The sequence below is a fragment of the Musa acuminata genome, chromosome BXJ3-6 (genome assembly GCF_036884655.1).
Source record: "Musa acuminata AAA Group cultivar baxijiao chromosome BXJ3-6, Cavendish_Baxijiao_AAA, whole genome shotgun sequence".
NCBI classification, from domain to species: domain Eukaryota; kingdom Viridiplantae; phylum Streptophyta; class Magnoliopsida; order Zingiberales; family Musaceae; genus Musa; species Musa acuminata.
This window is the reverse complement of record NC_088354.1, coordinates 29,923,979-29,948,617: the sequence shown is the minus strand read 5'-3', so window position 1 is coordinate 29,948,617 and position 24,639 is coordinate 29,923,979. Positions and strand designations below refer to the sequence as shown.

General features: G+C 44.4%; 1 protein-coding gene and 1 non-coding gene across 2 annotated transcripts; one reads left to right on the top strand and one right to left on the bottom strand.

Moving 5' to 3' along the window:
• Nucleotides 1-18,749: 18,749 nt before the first annotated feature.
• Nucleotides 18,750-18,823, bottom strand: TRNAV-AAC (transfer RNA valine (anticodon AAC)). Its single transcript has one exon. It is a non-coding gene; the product is annotated as a tRNA-Val (tRNA).
• Nucleotides 18,824-18,907: 84 nt separating this feature from the next.
• Nucleotides 18,908-22,548, top strand: LOC103988888 (THO complex subunit 4A). Its single transcript, XM_009407563.3, has 5 exons — nt 18,908-19,183; nt 19,287-19,433; nt 20,377-20,445; nt 20,526-20,701; nt 22,132-22,548. The coding sequence occupies exons 1-5, from the start codon at nt 19,025-19,027 to the stop codon at nt 22,286-22,288; spliced, it is 708 nt and encodes a 235-aa protein (XP_009405838.1). The 5' UTR covers nt 18,908-19,024; the 3' UTR covers nt 22,289-22,548.
• The last annotated feature ends 2,091 nt before the right edge of the window (nt 22,549-24,639 follow it).

Here is a 24,639-nt window from a genome sequence, read left to right as displayed (position 1 = left end):
CGCAAAGGTCAGCCTCCCCAAAGACTCCTGTTGTCCCTTAGGACCAACAAAAGAGAGAACGGGCTAGAGAGAACGCCTCAATCAGGATCCACAAGCAAACATTTCTGAAAAACACTTCATAGACAATGCAAATTACAAACAGACTTTACAAGCTCTGAACAGTGGCACAACAAAGGGTAAAATGGTCCATCACAGATCGAGAATCTCTCGCACGTGTCTACATGACACAACCTTTATTTACAAGCCTAAAGAGGCCACCAACCCAACTAAAATGGGACTATTAAGCCTTCGGCCGCCCCTTTACATGTTGTACAAGGCATGAATATGCCAAAAGACATGGACATACATAAGCATTACATCAAACACCATGTTTAGAAGTTTGTCCGTGACATTCTCCCCCACTTATTCCTTCGACGTCCTCGTTGAAGCCTTTGTCGACACTGCAACTCCTCGCCTTTGCTGAGTCTTCAATCTTCTGCTCCAGCTACAATGCGCCTCTTGGCTCCTTGCTGCTCTCCGCTGCTGTTTTTGAATAGTCGAACCTTTGATCCACCATGCTACTTCAACTCACCAATGACTCTGACTCTAGTATGGGGTTGGTTGAGTTGTGTTGATCCTTGTTGATTCCTACGGATACCCCAGATGAAGGAAAAGACCGTCCTTACTGCGCCAGTCTCTCAAAATGCCTCATGCTGCTTCAACTGGGTGGATGCTTGTTGGAGCTTTAACGAGCATCATCTCGTAAACTTCTGAAGTTTTGGGTCCTTCCTCCATAAAATTTGCTCATTGACTCTTCTTTCACTTAGTTGTCACATCCAAGTAGGTTCGCATCACTTCCGCTTTCGATTGTCATTTCGTTGGGAAATGAAGCGGACAATCTACTCTCAGTAGCACTAATCACCATTGGTGAGGATTTGACAACTATTGTCTTCCATTATCTTCGAAGGGTCTTTGAACTTGTGCAGAGCTCCTCTGCTGGATAGATAAGAGAATTGGGGTACTCGGTTTCGCCCATTCTCTTAAGAGTTGAGAAGGCAAAGGTTACTTGACTTCGCCCGCCTCCTCAAGGTTGTACTCCATGCATCGAGTTGGTTACTAGCCTTCGCCTGCTCTTTGCTCACACTTCTGAAGCACTTGAAGTGTTTGCACTCCTTGCGTTGAGTTCGTTACTATGATTCACCTTCTCAATGCCATCGAACTTCTGGAGTGCGAAAAGTTTTCACTCCAACTTGGAGTAATTCTCTCATAGGTTTGGTCGCCTCTGGGATGGTACCGTCTTCTCCATCAGTCCTGCCGCCTACTCCACTGAGTAGCAAAGGTACAGCACCACGTACTGCCTGCTTCGTTCCTTGGTTATGAACTCTTGCATGACCCGAAGTCCTTCACTTTCAGCTATCTTGATGAGAAGTTCATTGACACCAGTCTTACGAAGTTCCTTGGCCTCTGCCCTTCAGCCTTGTCTCGGTACTTGGAGATTGCCTCTGCATTCTCCACCTCCTCGGTCCCTTTCACGACCAAGCGCTCTCCCTCCATGAGAGCAAGGGATCAATGACTTTCACGGAAGTCCCGCCTCTGCGGTACCATGGCGCTGCCATGCCCATGGCCCTACTATCTGTCGCCTCGCATCTGCATCCCTTTTCTTCACGATCAGTAGATATGTCTCCATGGCACTCCTCTGAGTCCACCTCCATTCTAACTGATGCTTGATTTTGGGTAGCTAATGTTGGGAAATCATGGGGGAGACATCACATGCGCAGCGAAAGAACAAGAAAACAAAATCCCCGATTCCCAAAGAGATGTTCGTCGTCGTACGAAGATTGGTGCGCAAAATCCGCGAAACTTAAAACTGCGTATAGAGTAGGTTGTGTTACCTAGGGAGATCGTATATCCCTGTTTCCTTGCAGATACTTAGGAGAGGGTGAAGGAGGTCAAGCGTCCTCCTCTCTAGCGGTGATCCACACAGCAGGGTTGCGACGACGCTCCTCAAGACTCCAGGCCTGCTCTGAGGTGGAGAGGAAGAGGAGAATAGGAAAGGCAAGCAAAAGCTCTAGACTATGAGGCTCTGAATCCCTCCTATTTATAGAGGTCCCCTGTCAAACCCTAATGGGTCCTTCCCTAGTGGGTATTGGATTTGCATCCAATAAGACAAGGGCTCCGTCGGATATCTCATATCCGAACCTCTACTCATCGTAATACCTACCATATGTGTGTGACCCTCTAGGCCCAATATCGAGCCGGCCGTGAGTCATACCCGTCAGAACTCCTTCTAACTCAGTGAATTATTATCTCTGTAATAATTCACTTGACTCATCGACTACGGACGTACTAGGCCACTACGCCATAGTCCCCAAACGATACAGGGGAATCCAATCCATTGGACCAGTCTGTCCTCAGTTACCATGTACCTATAATCCCTCATCCATCTAATATCCCATAGACCGTATATCGAGCATGGTGTTGTCAGACCCATACGGTTTCTACTCGAGTCTCTCTCTAATCGGATTCTCCCAGAGAACTCTTTCTCTCTCAACCCGAATGACCCTGGCTAGGGATTTGTCTGAGCAAGAACACATGGGATATTCCTCTCATGACGCCGAGAGTGGATGATCCTCTATCGACACTCAATAGCCCTCGTAAGGTCGACTACCACTCCCAATGACCAGCTGTACTAGATCTGGGACAGCCAAACCTATAAGTCTGGTATCAAAGAGTGGAGCACTCATACAGGACATCCTTGGTGTCTCAAGTCTAAGGACTAGATACACCACTAGGACTACGGAATCACTGTCTGACAATAAGGCATCATCAACCATCCAGCATTCCGTAAGCGGATCAAACAGTGAACTCATTCTCTAATGAGCACCTGTACTGTATCCCTAGTGTCCCTACACGAGCAGCTATGAGACCAGCTGCATCCATCATATGGACGGGTATATAGCACACCAGTCTATCCGGTTATCACGATGTCCCTCTCGAGTAACCTATGACCGGGATTATTTAGGATATGTGTTTAAAGGTGAATCGATCTCATTATCATGATCTCATCACGATCCGATTCCCATTGCACAAATCCAAGGACATCACAATATATGTATGCATTTATGCAATAGTTATAAAGTGATATACGCCAAAATATAATAAGCAAAAAGATTCTGTATCAAGTCACACGTGCCATCACTCACGTGATTGGCTTGCTGGGCACCTATGACTAGCAATCTCCCACTTGACCTAAAGCCAATCACCTATGTGTCTGATCCCCATCAGACCCCTGTGACGCTCAAAGACAATCTGAGACAACGGCTTTGTCAGTGGATCTGCAATGTTATCTTCGGATGGAACTCTTTCCACTGCTACATATCATCGGGTTACGATCTCTCTGATAAGTTGGAACCTCCTCAGAACACTTCTGATGAGACCCGGGTTCCCTTATTTGAGTAATCGCCCCATAGTTGTCGCAATATAAGAAAGTCGACTTCTCGCTATCCGGAACGACTCTCAAATCTGTGATGAACATCTTCAACCAGACTCCCTCCTTTGCTACATCTAATGCAGCAATGTACTCCGCCTCTGTGGTCGAGTCAGCAGTGGTATCTTGCTTGGAACTCTTCCAGCACACTGCTCCTCAATTCAAGGTGTACACATACCCTGAATTCGACTTGCTATCATCGACATCAGACTAAAAACTTGAGTCTGTGCAGCCTTCAACCTTAAGGCTATTACCTCCATATACTAGTAAAAGATCCTTAGTCCTTCTCAAGTACTTAAGGATACACTTTACTGCTTTCCAGTGCTCCAAGCCTGGATCCGCCTGATACTTGCTCGTGACACTCAGAGCATGCGTTATATCAGGCCTAGTACATAGCATGGCATACATGATAGACCCTATTGCTGAGGCATAAGGTATCATATCCATGTTCGCCCTTTCTTAGGATTTTCAATGCTAAACATTTTGACAATGGTTTCTATGTACCTGGACTGGGACAAGCCAAGCATCCTCTTGGATCTATCTCTATAGATTCTAATCCCCAAGATATAGGATGCTTCCCCTAAGTCCTTCATGGAGAAGTGTCTAGATAACCAAACATTTACCGTAGATAGCATTCCTACGTCATTCCCAATGATGAGGATGTCATCCACATATAACACCAAAAAGGTGATAGCGCTCCCACTTACCTTCTTGTACACACAAGGCTCATCTTCATTCTTAACGAAGTCATAAGATCTGATTGCTTCATCAAATCTTATGTTCCAACTTCGGAAAGCTTGCTTTAGTCCATAAATGGACCTAAGCAACCTACACACCTTATCTGGGCAGTTCTTGGGCACGAATCCCTCAGGTTGCATCATATACACCTCCTCCTCGAGATTCCCATTGAGAAATGCGGTTTTCACATCCATCTGTCAGATCTCATAATCATAGTGTGCTACAATAGCCAGTAGAATTCTGATGGATTTTAGCATTACTACGGGTGAGAAGGTTTCGTCGTAGTCAACATCTTGCCTTTGACGATACCCCTTAGCCACCAGCCTTGCTTTATAGGTCTTTACCTTTCCATCTACTCCGATCTTTTTCTTAAAGATCCACTTGCAAACGATGGGTACAATACCTTCGGGCGCATCAACTAGGTTCCAAACCTTGTTGGAGTACATAGGATCCATCTCAGAATTCATGGCTTCTTGCCACTTCCCGGAGTCTATACTCATAATAGCCTCCTTGTAGGTCTGAGGATCAATATCCTCAACATCCTCTCCTCTAATATGTCCCACATATCTCTCAGGAGGATGAGATACTCTATCAGACCTACGTAAAGTTGAAACTTGTGTATTAGGTACCTGAACAGACTCGGGCTGTAGAGTGGTGCTTGAGCTTGGTTCTCCAACCTCGCTCAACTCTATCATTCTCCCACTGTCTCCGTCAAGAATGTGTTCCTTCTCAAGGAACATTGCTCTCTACAAAGACCTTTTGGTCCTCGAGATGATAGAAATAATACCCACAAGTTTCCTTGGGGTATCCCACAAATTTGCATCGCTCTGTCCTTGATTCTAACTTATCGGGGTTGTGTCTTTTAACATGGGCAGGGCAGCCCCAAATCTTAACAACCTTAAGATCAGGCTTCTTCCCTTTCCATATCTCATATGGTGTAGACACTACCGACTTAGTTGGAACTCTGTTCAAAAGGTAAGCTGCGGTTTCTAGGGCATATCCCCAGAATGAGATGGGTAGGTCAGCGAAACTCATCATGGACCGTACCATATCTAATAAGGTACAATTTCTCCTTTCAAAGACACCATTGAGCTGAGGTGTATAAGAAGGTGTCCATTTGGGATAATATCCCATAGTCCTTGAGGAACTGAGTAAACTCTATACTTAAGTACTCACCTCCTCGATCTGATCGAAGAGTTTTGATACTTTTTCCAGTTTGGTTCTCCACCTCATTCCTATACTCTCTGAATTTCTCAAAGGCCTCGGACTTGTACTTCATTAAGTACACATATCCATACCTTGAGAAATCATTAGTAAATGTAATGAAGTAGGAGTAACCTCCAATGGCATGAGTTGACATGGGTCCATATACATCACTATGTATGAGTTCCAACAACTCAGTGGCTCTCTCTCCAGTTCCACTAAATGGAGAGTTTGGTCAATTTTCCACGAATGCAAGGTTCACAAGTTGCATATGACACGTAGTCGAATGGATCTAGATATCCATTATTTAGCAACTTTTGAATCCTTCTTTCATGGATGTGACCTAGCCTACAATGCCATAGGTATGCATTGTTCACTTCATCTCGTTTCCTCTTAGACATTTACATTCATGATATGTGGAGTAGTGTCTTGCATAAACAAACCTTTATGCAATATTCCTCTCGTCAATCTCCCCTCGGCTTTGCTAGAATTTATAATAAATTGTAGATGTGATAAGAAATATTGGTATCCAATACCAATGCACTATCACAAAAATATAACAATTGGAGATTGATCATGAATGTACCTGAAGCTTCACCAAGCTTCTTGTTTCGCCCTTTCTGCAAGGTACTCTTTGCAGTTCCTCTTTTAGTGCCCATCTTTACCACAGTGGAAGCATTGGCCTTTGTCCTTTACTGGGTCTTTCTTAGCAACCTTTGCTTTACCTGGTCTGCCCTTGCCCTTTCCCTTCTTGAGGGACCTTTCTGTTTTCCTTTTCTTTCTGGTCTCACCAGTGTAGAGAACTGGCTTCTCTTTCTTAATAGTACTCTCTGCCTCCCTCAACATATTGAGGAGCTCTAGGAGAGTCACCTCAAGCTTGTTCATATTAAAATTCATTATGAACTGTGAAAAGGAATCTAGTAGGGACTGAAGCACAATGTCCACACACAAGTTATCGTCTAGGACCATTCCTAGACCTGTGAGTTTCTCTATCCACTTAATCATCTTTAGGACATGGTTCTGAACCGGTGTCCCCTCAGTTATCCTAGCGTAGAAGAGGCTCTTAGATATCTCATATCGCTGAGTCCTTCCTTGTTCCTCAAACAATTTGCGGACATGTAGGAGAATGGATCTGACATCCATCTTTTAATGTTGTCTCTATAACTCAGGAGTCATAGAGCCTAACATATAGCACTAAGCAAGAGTGGAGTCATCAATGTACTTCACGTAGCGAGCGATCTCATCCTCGCTTGCCCCCGTCTTCAGGCATAGGCATCACTGTATCAAGGACGTACACGATTTTCTCCGCTGTGAGAACAATTCTCAAGTTACGGAGCCAATCCGTATAATTTGGACCAGTGAGGCGGTTGACATCAAGTATGTCACGTAAGGGATTTGAAAGTGACATTTTCTGAAAATAAAGATGCAGCAGAAATAAATAACATGCAGATTTTGTAAGAAATAAACTATCAAGATATGGATTTCTATCTTAATATGCTCCCACTATTTTACTAGCGAGTCACGCGACACCCTCAGCACGTGAAACGGAATTCTCCGGCAGACTTCTAGTGGGGATCAGGATCCAATCAGCGTCTTAGTGTAACCTCGAGGGACTCGACCAATCACACTAAGCCTAAAAGGTAGGCAACTCTTGCCGATCACAACTCTTTGTGATTACCGTCTTGTTCGGCCTCCGAATCACCATGGCCTCGAGGGACTCGACTAACCATGATGCTCGGTTAAGTCAACACCTTCGTTACAAGATGAGTCTGATTTGATGATATACCCTCGAGGGACTCGACCAAGTATACCATGCCCTCAGGTCACCGGTGACATCTCTATGTCGTAAGCAAGATAGCGAATCGCGATATAGGTGAGTCTCGAGGGACTCGACCAACTCAACCTACACCGGGAATCGGTTCATACTCATAACGATGGAAGGCCACGTGGGTCAATCTAATTGCCTCACGTTTACCGACTTAATATTATCGAGAGATGTTTCTAAGATTTGGTCTCCTAATATGACATGTCACACATATACATATTTAATATATATCTACATCGCATGCAAATATATATACATATCTAGTATGTGTATAAGCAATTACACCAGATTATCATGGACCACAACCTAATGTGATTAGGCCCGAGCCAGTAGGTCTAATCACTCACATCAAGATCTATGTGTGCAACGGTGCATCTCCATGCCCTGTGATCGTCTATCTTGTCCTCGTCGATTCCGTCGACATCTTGATGCATCTTCATGCATCGCGATCGTCCGTCTTGTGGGTCCCGCTATCGCATCCACGCTCCCGCTGCGCCTCCTCATGTGATTACAACTTAATCATAGGCACGCAGGCCCGACAATAAACGAGAAATATAATGGAGGCTCGCAGACCTCAATAATAATAATCACAAGTACACACATCACACGGTCCATGATCATCCGTCCACACATCATACATCACATGTATAAATAATCATCATCATGTAGGACTACTAGATAATAATAAAAATAATAATCAACTAAACCTTTTAATTAATTAATATTTTTTGAAATCAGGGACATGTAGGGAATTTCTGAATTTATAGGGGTATTTTCATAATTTGGACAAAAGACAGAAACTTGAATTTCTCAAATTCCGAGGGGCAAAACTATCTTTTGCCCAGAAAACCCTAATGCCCTTTCCCCTTTCGCTGGTGCCGCCGCCGCCACCCTGCCGGCGGCGGCCTGTGCGGCGAATGAGGGCACTGCCCTCGCCTGCAGGCGGCACGCCCGCTGGCGGCGCTGCCGCTGCGGGTGGGCGCCCCCTTCGGGCGCCGCTGCCTCCGCAGGGGGTGCTGTCCCGCCGGGAGGCCGCCCCTGTGGGGGGGGAGGGTTTCGCCCGCGGGAGCAGCGGCGGCAAGCGCCGCTGCCCTGCGGCGCCTCACCCCACGGGAGAAGCGGCCGCAGGCGCCTCTGCCCGCGGGCTGCCAGCCCCGCCGGACGCAAGCCCGTTGCAAGCAGGCCGCCGGCCGGTTGCTGTAGACGCAGCCCCTGTGCTGCCCGCCTTCGTCTGCGCTTCACGCACGTAGATCGAGGGCAGCAACTGTTGCTGCCCTTTCTCGCTTTTGCATCAACGATTTTGACGTCAATATTCTTCCTAAACACAACACACGCAGTTCAAAACCAATCATTCGCACGAACAACCTGGCTCTGATACCACTGTTGGGAAATCATGGGGGCGACATCACATGCGCAGCGGAAGAACAAGAAAACAAAATCCCCGATTCCCAAAGAGATGTTCGTCGTCGTACGAAGATTGGTGCGCAAAATCCGCGAAACTTAAAACTGCGTATAGAGTAGATTGTGTTACCTAGGGAGATCGTATATCCCTGTTTCCTTGCATATCCTTAGGAGAGGGTGAAGGAGGTCAAGCATCACAGGGGCGGCCGCCCGGCGGGACAGCACCGCCTGCGGAGGCAGCGGCGCCCGAAGGGGGCTCCCACCCGCAGCGGCAGCACCGCCAGCGGGCGTGCCGCCTGCAGGCAGGGGCAGTGCCCTCGCCCCGCCGCACAAGCCGCCGCCGGCAGCAGCGAAAAGGGGAAAGGGCATTAGGGTTTTCTGGGTAAAAGATAGTTTTACCCCTCGGAATTTGAGAAATTCCAGTTTCTATCTTTTGTCCAAATTACAAAAATACCCCTATAAATTCAGAAATTCTCTATATGTCTCTGATTTCAGAAAATATTAATTAATTAAAAGGTTTAGTTGATTATTATTTTTTATTATTATCTAGTAGTCCTACATGATGATGATTATTTATACATATGATGTATGATGTGTGGACGGATGATCATGGACCGTGTGATGTGTGTACTTGTGATTATTATTATTGAGGTCTGCGAGCCTCCATTATATTTCTCGTTTATTGTCGGGCTTGCATGCCTATGATTAAGTTGTAATCACATGAGGAGGCGCAGCGGGAGCGTGGATGCGATAGCGGGACCCACGAGACGGACGATCGCGATGCATGAAGATGCATCAAGATGTCGATGGAACCGACGAGGACGAGATAGATGATCACAGGGCATGGAGATGCACCATTGCACACATAGATCTTGATGTGAGTGATTAGGCCTACTGGCTCGGGCCTAATCACATTAGGTTGTGGTCCATGATCATCTGGTGTGATTGCTTATACACATACTAGATATGTATATATATTTGCATGCGATGTAGATATATATTAAATATGTATATGTGTGATATGTCATATTAGGAGACCAAATCATAGAAACATCTCTCGATAATATTAAGTCGGTAAACGTGAGGCAATTAGATTGACCCACGTGGCCTTCCATCGTTATGAGTAGGAACCGATTCCCGGTGTAGGTTGAGTTGGTCGAGTCCCTCGAGACTCACCTATATCGCGATTCGCTATTTTGCTTACGACATAGAGATGTCACCGGTGACCTGAGGGCATGGTATACTTGTTCGAGTCCCTCGAGGGTATATCATCAAATCAGACTCATCTTGTAACGAAGGTGTTGACTTAATCGAGCATCATGGTTGGTCGAGTCCCTCGAGGCCATGGCGATTCGGAGGCCGAACAGGACGGGAATCACAAGGAGTTGTGATTGGTAAGAGTTGCCTACCTTTTAGGCTTAGTGTGATTGGTCGAGTCCCTCGAGGTTACACTAAGACGCTGATTGGATCCTGATCCCCACTAGAAGTCTACTAGAGACTTCCGTTTCACGTGCTGAGGGTGTCGCGTGACTCGTTAGAAAAATAGTGGGAGAATATTAAGATAAAAGTCCATATCTTGATAGTTTATTTCTTGCAAAATCTGCATGTTATTCATTTCTGCTGCATCTTTATTTTCAGAAAATGTCGCTTTCAAATCCCTTACGTGACATACTTGATGTCAACCGCCTCACTGGTCCAAATTATACGGATTGGCTCCGTAACTTGAGAATTGTTCTCACAACGGAGAAAACCGTGTACATCCTTGATACAGTGATGCCTACGCCCGAAGAAGGGGCAAACGAGGATGAGATTGCTCGCTACGTGAAGTACATTGATGACTCCACTCTTGCTCAGTGCTATATGTTAGGCTCTATGACTCCTGAGTTACAGAGACAACATGAAAAGATGGATGCCAGATCCATTCTCCTACATGTCCGCAAATTGTTTGAGGAACAAGGAAGGACTCAGCGATATGAGATATCTAAGAGCCTCTTCCGCGCTAGGATGACCGAGGGGACACCGGTTCAGAACCATGTCCTAAAGATGATTGAGTGGATAGAGAAACTCACAGATCTAGGAATGGTCCTAAAGGATAACTTGTGTGTGGACATTGTGCTTTAGTCCTTACCAGATTCCTTTTCACAGTTCATAATGAATTTTAATATGAACAAGCTTGAGGTGACTCTCCCAGAGCTCCTCAATATGTTGAGGGAGGCAGAGAGTACTATTAAGAAAGAGAAGCCAGTTCTCTATACTAGTGAGACCAGAAAGAAAAGGAAAGCAGAAAGGTCCCTTAAAAAGGGAAAGGGCAAGGGCAGACCAGGTAAAGCAAAGGTTGCTAAGAAAAACCCAGTAAAGGACAAAGGCCAATGCTTCCACTGTGGTAAAGATGGGCACTGGAAGAGGAACTGCAAAGAGTACCTTGTAGAAAGGGCGAAATAGAAGCTTGGAGAAGCTTCAGGTATATTCATGATCAATCTCCAATTGGCAGATTTTTGTGATAATGCATTGGTATTGGATACCGGTAGTGCTTATCATATATGCAATTCGTTGCAGGTTCTGGCAAGGCCTAGGAGACTAGAGAGAGGCGAGATGGACCTCAAGATGGGTAATGGAGCAAAAGTTGCTATAGTAGCTATTGGCGAGGTCGCCCTACATCTGCTTAGTGGAGCTTTTATTGCATTAGATGCATGTTATTTTGTTCCTTCTATTATCAAAAACATTATCTCCATTTCATGTTTAACAGTTAGTGGATATAAATTTGTTTTTGAGAACAATGGTTGTTCGATATTATTAGATGATAAAATCATCACGAAAGGAACATTGCATAATGGTTTATTTATGTTAGACACTACTCCACATATCATGAATGTAAATGTGTCTAAGAGGAAACGAGATGAAGTGAACAGTGCATACCTGTGGCATTGTAGGCTAGGTCACATCCATGAAAGAAGGATTCAAAAGTTACTAAATGATGGATATCTAGATCCATTCGACTACGTGTCATATGCAACTTGTGAACCTTACATTCGTGGAAAATTGACCAACTCTCCATTTAGTGAAACTGGAGAGAGAGCTACTGAGTTGTTGGAACTCATACATAGTGATGTATGTGGACCCATGTCAACTCATGCCATTGGAGGTTACTCCTACTTCATTACATTTACTGATAATTTCTCAAGGTATGGATATGTGTACTTAATGAAGTACAAGTATGAGGCTTTTGAGAAATTCATAGAGTATAAGAATGAGGTGGAGAACCAGATTGGAAAGAGTATCAAAACTCTTCGATCAGATCGAGGAGGTGAGTACTTAAGTACAGAGTTTACTCAGTTCCTCAAGGACCATGGGATATTATCCCAATGGACACCTCCTTATACACCTCAGCTCAATGGTGTCTCTGGAAGGAGAAATCGTACGTTATTAGATATGGTACGATCCATGATGAGTTTCGCTGACCTACCCATCTCATTCTGGGGATATGCCCTAGAAATCGTAGCTCACCTTCTGAACAGAGTTCCAACTAAGTCGGTAGTGTCTACACCATATGAGATATGGAAAGGGAAGAAGCCTGATCTTAAGGTTGTTAAGATTTGGGGCTGCCCTACCCACGTTAAAAGACATAACCCCGATAAGTTAGAATCAAGGACAGAACGATGCAAATTTGTGGGATACCCCAAGGAAACTTGTGGGTATTATTTCTATCATCTCGAGGACCAAAAGGTCTTTGTAGCTAAGAGAGTAGTGTTCCTTGAGAAGGAACACATTCTTGGCGGAGACAGTGGGAGAATGATAGAGTTGAGCGAGGTTGGAGAATCAAGCTCAAGCACCACTCTACAGCCCGAGTCTGTTCAGGTACCTAATACACAAGTTTCAACTTTACGCAGGTCTGATAGAGTATCCCATCCTCCTGAAGGATATGTGGGACATATTAGAGGAGAGGATGTTGAGGATATTGATCCTTAGACCTACGAGGAGGCTATTATGAGTATAGACTCCGGGAAGTGGCAAGAAGCCATGAATTCTGATATTGGATTCTATGTACTCCAATAAGGTTTGGAACCTAGTTGATGCGCCCGAAGGTATTGTACCCATCGGTTGCAAGTGGATTTTTAAGAAAAAAATCGGAGTAGATGGAAAGGTAGAGACCTATAAAGCAAGGCTAGTGGCTAAGGGGTATCATCAAAGGCAAGGTGTTGACTACGACGAAACCTTCTCACCCGTAGCAATGCTAAAATCCATCAGAATTCTATTGGTTATTATAGCACACCATGATTATGAGATCTGGCAGATGGATGTGAAAACTGCATTCCTCAATGGGAACCTTGAGGAGGAGATGTATATGATGCAACCTGAGGGATTCATGTCCAAGAACTGCCCAGATAAGGTGTGTAGGTTGCTTAGATCCATTTATGGACTAAAGCAAGCTTCCCGAAGTTGGAACATAAGATTTGATGAGGTAATCAGATCTTATGACTTCGTTAAGAACGAAGATGAGCCTTATGTGTACAGGAAGGTAAGTGGGAGTGCTATTACCTTTTTTAGTGTTATATGTGGATAACATCCTCATCATTGGGAATGACGTAGGAATGCTATCCACAGTAAAGACTTGGTTATCTAGACACTTCTCCATAAAGGACTTAGGGGAAGCATCCTATATCTTGGGGATTAGAATCTATAGAGATAGATCCAAGAGGATGCTTGGCTTGTCCCAGTCCAAGTACATAGAAACCATTGTCAAAAGTTTTGGTATGGAAAATTCCAAGAAAGGGTGAACATGGATATGATATCTTATGCCTCAGCAATAGGGTCTATCATGTATGCCATGCTATGTACTAGGCATGATATAGCGCATGCTCTGAGTGTCACGAGCAGGTATCAGGCGGATCAAGGCTTGGAGCACTGGAAAGTAGTAAAGTGTATCCTTAAGTACTTGAGAAGGACTAAGGATCTTTTACTAGTATATGGAGGTAATAGCCTTAAGGTTGAAGGCTACACAGACTCAAGTTTTCAGTCTGATGTCGATGATAGCAAGTCGAATTCAGGGTATGTGTACACCTTGAATGGAGGAGCAGTGTGCTGGAAGAGTTTCAAGCAAGATACCACTGCTGACTCGACCACAAAGGCGGAGTACATTGCTGCATTAGATGTAGCAAAGGAGGGAGTCTGGGTGAAGAAGTTCATCACAGATTTGAGAGTCGTGCCAGGTAGCGAGGAGCCGATCTCCTTATATTGCGACAACTATGGGGCGATTACTCGAATAAGGGAACCCGGGTCTCATCAGAAGTGTTCTGAGGAGGTTCCAACTTATCAGAGAGATCGTAACCCGAGGATATGTAGTAGTGGAAAGAGTTCCATCCGAAGATAACATTGCAGATCCACTGACAAAGTCGTTGTCTCATTTTGTCTTTGAGCGTCACAGGGGTCTGATGGGGATCATACACATAGGTGATTGGCTTTAGGTCAAGTGGGAGATTGCTAGTCATAGGTGCCCAACAAGCCAATCACGTTAGTGATGGCACGTGTGACTTGATACATAATCTTTTTGCTTATTATATTTTGGCGTATATCACTTTATAACTATTGCATAAATGTATACATATATTGTGATGTCCTTGGATTTGTGCAATGGGAATCGGATCGTGATGAGATCACGATAATGAGATCGATTCACCTTTAAACACATATCCTAAATAATCCCGGTCATAGGTTACTCGAGAGGGACATCGTGATAACCGGATAGACTGGTGTGCTGTATACTCATCCATATGATGGATGCAGCTGGTCTCATAGCTGCTCGTGTAGGGACACTAGGGATACAGTATAGGTGCTCATTGGAGAATAAGTTCACTGATTGATCCGCTTACGGAATGCTGGATGGTTGATGATGCCTTATTGTCAGACAGCGATTCCGTAGTCCTAGTGGTGTATCTGGTCCTTAGACTTGAGACACCAAGGATGTCCTGTATGAGTGCTCCACTCTTTGATACCAGACTTATAGGTTTGGCAGTCCCAGATCTAGTACAGCTGGTCATTGAGAGTGGTAGTCGACCTTACGAGGGCTATTGAGTGTCGATAGAGGATCATCCACTCTCGGCGTCATGAGAGGAATATCCCATGTGTTCTTGCTCAGACAAATCCCTAGCCAGGGTCATTCGGGTTGAGAGAGAAAGAGTTCTCCGGGAGAATCCGATTAGAGCGAGACTCGAGTAGAAACCGTATGGGTCCGACAGCACCATGCTCGATATACGGTCTCTGGGATATTAGATGGATGAGGGACTATAGGTACACGGTAACTGAGGATAGACAGGTCCAATGGATTGGATTCCCCTGTATCGTCTGGGGACTACGGCGTAGTGGCCTAGCACGTCCGTAGTCGATGAGTCGAGTGAATTATTACAGAGATAATAATTCACTAAGTTAGGAGTTCTGACAAGTATGACTCACGGCCAGCTCGATATTGGGTCTAGAGGGTCACACACATATGGTAGGGATTGCGATGAGTAGAGGTTCGGATATGAGATATCCGACGGAGCCCTTGTCTTATTGGATGCAGATCCAATACCCACTAGGGGAGGACCCATTAGGGTTTGACAGGGGGCCTCTATAAATAGGAGGGATTCAGAGCCTCATAGGCTAGAGCCTTTGCTTGCCTTTCCTATTCTCCTCTTCCTCTCCACCTCAGAGCAGGCCTAGAGTCTTGAGGAGCGTCGTCGCAACCCTGCTGTGTGGATCACCGCTAGAGAGGAGGACGTTTGACCTCCTTTACCCTCTCCTAAGGATCTGCAAGGAAATAGGGATATACGATCTCCCTAGGTAACACAATCTACTCTATACGCAGTTTCATGTTTCGCGGATTTTTTGCGTACCAATCTTCGCACGACGACGAACATCTTTTTGGGAATCAGGGATTTTGTTTTCTTGTTCTTCCGCTGCGCATGTGATGTCGCCCCCATGATTTCCCAACACTCAAGGCCTAGCAACATGCTGAACTCGTTGCACACTTCAACCTCCTACGGACGTATCCTTCACATGCCGAAAAGAAAGTTTCAATGCTCCATGACGCCGAGTTTCGGTCGCCTTGGGATGGCCACGAACATTCCATCGTCCGCATACAAGCCCATGCATGAGTACCAAATTCTTCGAGTTAGCAATTCCCCTCACCTCTGTGAGCTTTGCATAACTCTTTTGGTCGTTGAGCAACTCATTCCACCTTGCATGGTCTCATCCTTTACCAAGCGCCTCACTTGGCTTGAGCACCATCAAGTATGGTTGTCAACGTTGAGCCGTAGCTCAAACTCAGCCATCCCAACCTTTGTGCGCTCCACATTCTTCCAAGCTTGCTTATTCTTGTGGTGCCTCTTGCGCGAAGGGTTGGCCATTCCTCTGAATGCCAATCTCAGATGCCCGCTCCTTTGAGCGACTCCTTTTCCCTACATCTCCATGCCTGTTTTCCCCCAAACGGTCGCGCGTGTGCTGACTGCCCTCAACGCAGCCCCGCTAGGTCCCCCACGTTTGCATGCTAAGTGTTTCTATGAGTGCTTGTCCCGCTCTGATACCATCTGTCATGAACTTAGCTGGTTTTGCCTAAGTCGTGCGGCACCCTTACGTGTCCGTCCGCAAAGGTCAGCCTCTCCAAAGACTCTCATTGTCCCTTAGGACCAACAAAAGAGAGAACGGGCTAGAGAGAACGCCTCAATCGGGATCCACAAGCAAACATTTCCGAAAAACACTTCATAGACAATGCAAATTACAAACAAACTTTACAAGCTCTGAACAGTGGCACAACAAAGGGTAAAATGGTCCATTACAGACCGAGAATCTCTCGCACGTGTCTACATGACACAACCTTTATTTACAAGCCTAAAGAGGCCACCAACCTAACTAAAATGGGACTATTAAGCCTTCGACCGCCCCTTTACATGCTGTACAAGGCATGAATATGCCAAAAGACACGGACATACATAAGCATTACATCAAACACTTTGTTTAGAAGTTTGTCCGTGACAAGTTGGCCAAGTGACTGATCTCGAGCTCAGGTTTAGGACTTGGTAGTCGCAAGCCGGGGGTCGAGCTGCGCGACTCAGGTAAAAACTAGACCTATTGGCTAAGTGACTGATCTCAGGCTAAGGTTTAAGACTAGCGAGTCGCAAGTCGGGGGTCGAGCTGCACGACTCGGGTAAAGACTGAACTTGTTGGCCAAGTGACTGATCTCGGGCTCAGGTTTAGGACTAGAGTGTCACTGGGTGGCGCGCCGAGGTGCAAGTGTGTGCCACCATGCTACGTGGCATGTCGAGTGGAGCGACACGGGCTCTAGCGGGAGATCTCCTTGGATTCCCCCAGATTCTCTAGTCTTGGAGCTCCCGTCGAAAGACTGCTCGTGACAAGAGGCCTCCCTTCCAGAAGCCACTCGTGACGAGAGATCTCCCGCCAGAAATCGCTTGTGATAGGAAACTTCCCGCCAAAGCCTACGTCGCTCCACTCGGCATGCCACATGGCACGTGCGTGCGCTCCGGTGCGCCACCCAACGACTCGCCAGTCCTAAACCTGAGCCCGAGATCAGTCACTTGGCCAATAGGTCCAGTCTTTACCTGAGTCATGCAGTTTGGCCCCCTAATTATGACTCACCAGTCCTAAACCTGAGCTTGAGATCAGTCATTCGGCCAACAGGTCTAGTCTTTACCCTAGTCACGCAGCTCAGCCCTCGACTTACGACTCGTCAGTCCTAAACCTGAGCCCGAGATCAGTCACTCGGCCAATAGGTCTAGTCTTTACCCGAGTCGCGTAGCTCAACCCTCGACCTGCGACTCGCCAGTCCTAAACTTGAGCCCGAGATCAGTCACTTGGCCAACAGGTCCAGTCTTTACTTGAGTCGCGCAGCTCGACCCTCGACTTGCGACTCGCTAGTCCTAAACCTGAGTTCGAGATCAGTCACTCGGCCAACAGGTCCAGTCTTTACTTGAGTCGCGCAGCTCGACCCTCGACTTGCGACTCGCTAGTCCTAAACCTGAGTTCGAGATCAGTCACTCGGCCAACAGGTCCAGTCTGTACCCTAGTTACGTATCTTGGCCCCCGACTTGTGACTTGCCAGTCCTAAACCTGAGCCTGAAATCAGTCACTCTGCCAATAGGTCCGGTCTTTGCTCTAGTCGCATAGCTCAGTCCCCTGACTAGCGACTCGCTAGTACCATCCTACCTGGGCCCAACCGCTCGGCCAGTAATTCTAATCCTGCCAAAAGCACGGGGCATCGCCCGCCAAGCAGCCCCACGACGAACCAGCCCAACTTCCCCTCATGAGCAATTAATACACACGTGGCACTTCGACCCAAGCGTGCCCCTCGCCCTCTCGTAAGGACCCCATGACATGCCTTGGTTGGGGGTAGAAGTGATAAGGTATATTTTGGGCCCTGGTCACGTCATGACCAACGTCGCACCACGCCACCGCCAGTAGGAGGAGTACTCCCATGCGCCGAGCCGGGATCCGTACCAAGGTACTCCTCGGTACATCCCGTCCAAGAAAGCTCGAGATGACGACCGCACAAAGGTACTTCCTCTCCCCTCGAGGATCGACCGCCACACCAAACCCGCGTACGACCGACCCTCGTATAGTAGTATAAAAACCCATAGCCGACATCTAGCCAGAGGAGGAGAAAAGAAAACAGAACCAAACACTAACTCACTCGTTGAGGAGCCAAAGTCGGTAACCACACGATGAGGGCCTTCTGTGCAGGAGAGTGGCCACCCCCTGAGCCGCGATCATCCCAACCGAGAGTCGCCAACTAGCTTCCCGATTGAGAGATGCCAATCAACATTCCGACGCTAGTATCCCGTCCTGCAGGCGTGATCGACCTCGGCAACCAGCTCAACCGACCGAAGACTCCCGACATCGACCCGCGGGTTGAGCCGTACTAACTCACCAGCCACAACGCATTAGTTCATAAATAATGAGTGCTTTTTAGGGAATTCATCCAAAATTATTTCAAAATATATTTATATATTATAAAAATTCATTCCAAATATATATAAAAAACATATTCCAAAATTATAAAATATAGAAAAAATTATTGTTTTGCAAAACTATGGGATCTTAACATATATAGAAAATAATATATTTTGATGGCGTCGCCCGGACTCGAACCGGAGACCTTCAGTGTGTTAGACTGACGTGATAACCAACTACACCACGACACCTTTGTTAGGTGGCTGTAATTACATTTTCTTTAAATAAATAAATAATATAATAGATTCTACATAATTTAAGACCATCTCGCCTGTCCCACTTTCTTCGAAACCCTCGCCACCCCCTTCTCGATCACATCTCGTAACGTCTCCCCTCCCCCACTCACTTTCTTCGATTTCCTCAGCCGCCGCCCCGTACTCGATCGATCGGAGATGTCGAGCGCCCTGGACATGTCCCTCGACGACATCATCAAGAACAACAAGAAGTCCACCCCCGGGGGCCGCGGGCGAGGCCGTGGATCTGGCGCCGGACCTGCCCGACGCGTTCCCAATCGGTCGGCGAACCGATCCGCCCCCTATTCAGTCGCGAAGGTACGCTTTATGGTTCCGTAGACCCTGCGATCTTTGATCTTCGCCGGTCAGGTCGAAACGTGTCCTCTGATTTTAGGGTTTCCCGCTTTGATCTTCGATTCAGGCTCCCGATTCGGCGTGGCAGCATGACAAGTACGCCGCTCAGACGGGTGCGCTCCCTGCTCCTGCTGGTAGGGCTTCCTCCATAGAGACCGGCACCAAGCTCTATATTTCCAACTTGGAATATGGGGTTTCGAATGAAGATATCAAGGTGATATTCGTATTCTTGTCGTTTGTCCTTTCTGATCTGATATTTTTGTTGGTGGATCTGAATCTTGATATCTTGTCTTCAGATTGTCGAAGTTGTTTTGTTGAATGCCCGACGAGCTTCATGTTTTTGCCTATGATTCGTTTTTGTGCACTCTTTCTTTTCTAGCAAGATATGTGGATCTGTTGTTCTATCACATAAATTACCTGGATTGGATTTTCTGGTGCTATGATCCGGACATTTTTCAGACCGGCTCAAACATTCATGTGAGTATTAAGAGGGAATACCTTCTCAGAACCCAACATATGGTAGCTTGTAGGGTTAGACAGAACAAGAGACGGGGTTTATGAAAAATGGTTATAGCATCTGGATACCCAAAAAAAAGAGAGAAAGAATTGTTCTTTTTATTATCTCAGGGTGCTTGAATTATTGAGTCACTGTTTGGTAGCTAGATCCTGTTTTCTGAATTTTGTGAACCATTATCCATTGAAAAACTGCTAGTTAAGTTTCTTGATCTTTACTGGAAATTTCAGACTACACGTTTTTACGAAACAAGTAGGCTTCTCGAATTTGTAAAGAAATGTTCTTTTTGTAAAGCAAGAATTATGGTAGAAAAATGATAATCAAGAAATGATGGTAAAACATTGGATGTGTTTGTTTGTCTAAAATATTTTCTGTGTATTTCACTGGAATTCTGACATCTTTCTTGTAGATGAATGTACGTTTGTTTCTATGTATCATGTTTATTTATGGTTTCATTTTACAGAAAACAAATATTGGTGCAATTTGTAAGATACATGCATGTGTGAGTTTGGATACTTGTTCAAATTTCATATAGGAAGAGAATTCTTTTCTCTACTTTTTCCTATATTCCAATTCTTGGTTTTCTGCATATGCTCATGTTGTTTTTGCATTTGTTTAAGTTGTTATGTTTTATTTGTTCCAGGAGCTTTTTTCAGAGGTTGGTGATCTGAAGCGCTATTCAATAAATTATGACCGAAGTGGAAGATCTAAGGTATTTCTTCAGCTTGACTGAGGTTCTTGGGTTTCAACATAGTTGTCTTCATCTCATTCTTGGAAAAAAAAAAAATCAAGGGAACGGCTGAAGTTGTCTTTTCAAGGCGGGCAGATGCTTTAGCAGCTGTTAAGAGATACAACAATGTGCTGCTTGATGGAAAACCAATGAAAATAGAAGTTATCGGAACGAACATTTCAACACCGGCTGCTATCCCTCAATCTGTCTTTGGAAACTTTAATGGCTCTTCCAAAAGGTCTGTTTTCTTGCTTCATGAGTTGCCAGATTTAATCTGTCTATTGTTTGTTTGAATATGGTGTTTGAAAGATGACTAAGTTTGTGATTGTTCATATTTTTACATTATATATTCTTGGACTATAAGATTGATCAAGGTAAAAAAAAAAAGGATTAATCAAGGTATTTGAGATGTGTACATACTTGACTGCATCTGCCTATTATCATCTTTCTGTTACCCAGCATTTTATGATTATGGCTCATTATATCCATTGTTTCCAAAGTTAAAACTTTTTGGACATATATGTTTCATAAAGTAGAGTTATTTTTACAAAGGGTTCTGAGTCTTGTCTCAGATGTAATATTGCCTTGATGTACATTTGTTAAGATCAACACTTGATGCCGAAGATTCTTTTGAAGAATGTGAAAAATATAAGATATTCCTGGTACAGGTCAGGTCCAATCCTCAAGAAAAGGTGAGGTTTGACTAGGTTCCACTTGAATTGCATATTTTGGGGTTGGATATCAATTAGCACTTCTTCTGTGAATTATGGTGGTCACAATGGAGGAAGCACGAAAGAGAAGCCTACATAACCTAGGTACTCATGGGGGTGGCAGCATAAACAGCACATGGAAAATTCGGTAAAGGTTTCAAGAGAAATGTAGGGGATAGAAGGGTGCTTATGAAGAACTTTGGGGAAGAAGTTGGTAGATACTTGGAGAGATAATATGATACAGAGAGATATTGGTTCATCAAAGATGTTCTTTCATTGGGTCCATTTTACAGATGGATGTTCGTTGTTGCCAAGTGCTATAGAATTAAATAACAGTATTTTCCATTTACTTTGGACTCTTGACCAATTGAGTAAAATGTATTTTTACATCTCAGGCTGAATCATCTCCTTTAGAAACTTCAAGCTAACATATTAGGGGCAATTGTGTGGTGATAATGATATACTTCCATCTATCTTATACACAAAATCATTGTTGAAATCATATCCTGTAAGAATATTACAATCATACTTGAAACCATTTTGAACATAGAACACCATTTTTGGAATAACCGATCATGTTGATACCAACTACTAACAGTGACAAAAAAACGTCAGTTCTCCAGAAAAAAGACTAAGTTTTTGTTTTTTTATTTCTCTGCATGTATATTAGGTAATGTTTATTATACCTAAGTGTATAATTTGTTTTCTTGCCTTCAATGAATCCAACACCCAGTTGATATGTTGTAGTTTGGCTGATTTATATCACAATGCTTTACTAACAGATTCTAATTATCTTTTTAGAGATCATGTGCTTGTTTCATAGATTTGTTTTTCACACACCTAGCTGTTCCATTCAATTCTTAAATGAAACAACACATAAATAACTTAGTTAGCTTAACATTTCTGCCATCTCTGTTTCAATTAACATGAGTCTTCTTAACTTGCTTTTGAATTGCAGCACTGGACCAGGAAGGGGTTCTACAGGGCCACAAGGTGGTGGCCGTGGAAGAGGGAGAGGCCGTGGTCGAGGCAAAGGCCGCGGTGAACCAGTTTCTGCTGACGCACTTGATGCTGATTTGGATAAGTACCATGCAGAAGCAATGCAAACCAACTGAACACTTCTAGCTGGCTTCTTTGGTTTACAATCGCTTGCTTGATGCTGCTCAATACTTTTACTGTTCTTCAAGCATGCATATTGTAGGAATTGAAGATGATACTGTTAAAGCACTTACTCGGTTTTGGGGCTTTCATTTTCATATTGTTATTGCTTTATGACTTCTACTTGCTACTGGGGTTAAAGACATAAAGTGAACATCTGGTGTCTGTTCTTAGCAGTCATTCATTTGGTTGGTCAAGCTTCTTTCTCTTTACTTTATATTTGCGGCTCAATGTCGTTGTTATACAAACTGGTAGAGCTGGACTTTCCATGGAGAACCTGCATGATAAGTATTTTTGCAGCCATAAGCTGGGCAGCCTGCATCACATGAAGGTATGTAATCTGATTAAATTTGCAATTTGATTTTGTAGATGCTGAATAAACTAATCTTTTGTTGTTTCTGAACATACTGAATGTTGTTACATTGATTCTTTGGATAGGTGGGCCCTGTGAATCCTCCATTTGTAAGAAAGCTTTCCCCTTCAACGTACTTGGAGTTCATTTAAGCTATCTGGTCATTTGTGGTGTGTGGTTTCTTTGTTCAACCGAAGACCATGTGCTGCACTTATGTTTCAATTTGATAGTCCTTTAGTCAGTGTTAATACTATGATGATACATGGTACTGATTGGGTTCTGTGGAAGTATCAGTTAAGAGAAGCTTGCTGCTTGTGGAATTGCATCAGTTTGGGATGCCACAGAAACATGTTTTCATGACTGACTATATTCTTCTAGGTGTCTAGTGTCGATGTAGTATCGGCTCCAAATTTTTTTGATGGAAATATAGGTGATGCTAAAGGATGGTTAGTTTTTGGGTGGCCCTGGATTCGGGATGGAGTGAGTTGTTGGTCACATAATTGGTGTGTTTCTCAAGGATGTTCATCAATTCACTACCATGCTGGAAAGAGGGGAGTGAAGGGAGTATTCATGGCTGATGTTCTTCCAACTGGAAATCCATCATGGCCTGGTAAATGGTCAACCCTGCTCAAAGTAGATATCATTTTTCTGGTTGGAACTTTTGCAGCTCAAAGTGTTGTGGAATACGAAGTATTCCTTATAATTTTATGTCCTAGTAACTTGAAAGGATTATCAAAGTGTGGATTTATTTTATAACCAAACTTGGAAACGGAGAATATAGAAAAAGACCTTGACCGTGTGGAGATGTCTATACGCCATCAGATTTAGCTGCAGAAGGTTCTAATGGATTGCAGACCTGCTACTTGGGCCTTTCATCATGCCTAATATTTTTGTGCATGAACTGGTCTAACTTGGCACCTCAGTGCTTCTACTTGCATCACACTGCTGAAGTTCTACACAATTCTTCCCAGATGTTTTGTAGCTTTTGTTAGCAGTGTTACATTTTTCTATTTAGTTAGGCAATTAGCTGGCAAGAAGATGGTCATGGTCATGTTAGCTAAAGGGCTTTGTTGAAGTCATGCTTTTTGAAGGCAGATGACATAATACTCTATGATGCTTGGCAATTCTGCAGAATCAGCTTGTCTGGTAAGTTATTTTGCACTTTTTGATGATATAGTTTTTGCAAAATATCTTCCTATTTCGATCTGCATGCATGTTGTTGGCTTTGTTGTGCATGTTGACATTCTATCTCAACGATATCGAGTGCATGCTGTCGAGTATTCAGGACAGGCTTGGCTTTTTGTTTTGCATTTTTCTTTTTGTTGGTTCATTGACATTCACTTTTGCCTGTGGCTAAATTCTGGTCATGTCAGCCCATTAGAATTGGTGCCTTGTATCGTGTGTTGATCTGGTTTTCTTTTTAACCATATAGCTTGCATGATGTCTGTATTGTGTCTTTTGATGGTTTTATAGCCATATGCTGTCTCTTTGCATTTCATGATAGGCAACATATGGAACTTGGGTTTTCACAGAGAATGGGACCTAGTTTGGATCCACATATGATGCATAATACTTAGAAGGTGGACGTGGGAGGTGTATATGTTGATCCAGTGATTTGTGTGAATTATATGATACAAACAAACCCATACTCTTGTAGGCAAATCTTTTGGGGTTCAACTATTGAATTGTTTGCATTCGCTTGTTAATTCTGCATCTTAAATTTCTTTAACAAGTTCGTATCATATTTCGGATCACGCTAACTGTTACGACAAATCCACAAATATTATGCTGTTAGTAAAATCACTGGAGTCGGTGTACGTACCCGAGGTTCCTCTTGGCTGCGTTGTCCTCATATCTGCCGCATGGGATGTGGCGTGATGTGATGCATGGGATGATGCGTTCGGGTGGGGAATTTAAGACAGAACAGGAGATCGGTGACATTAATCGAGTGTTGAA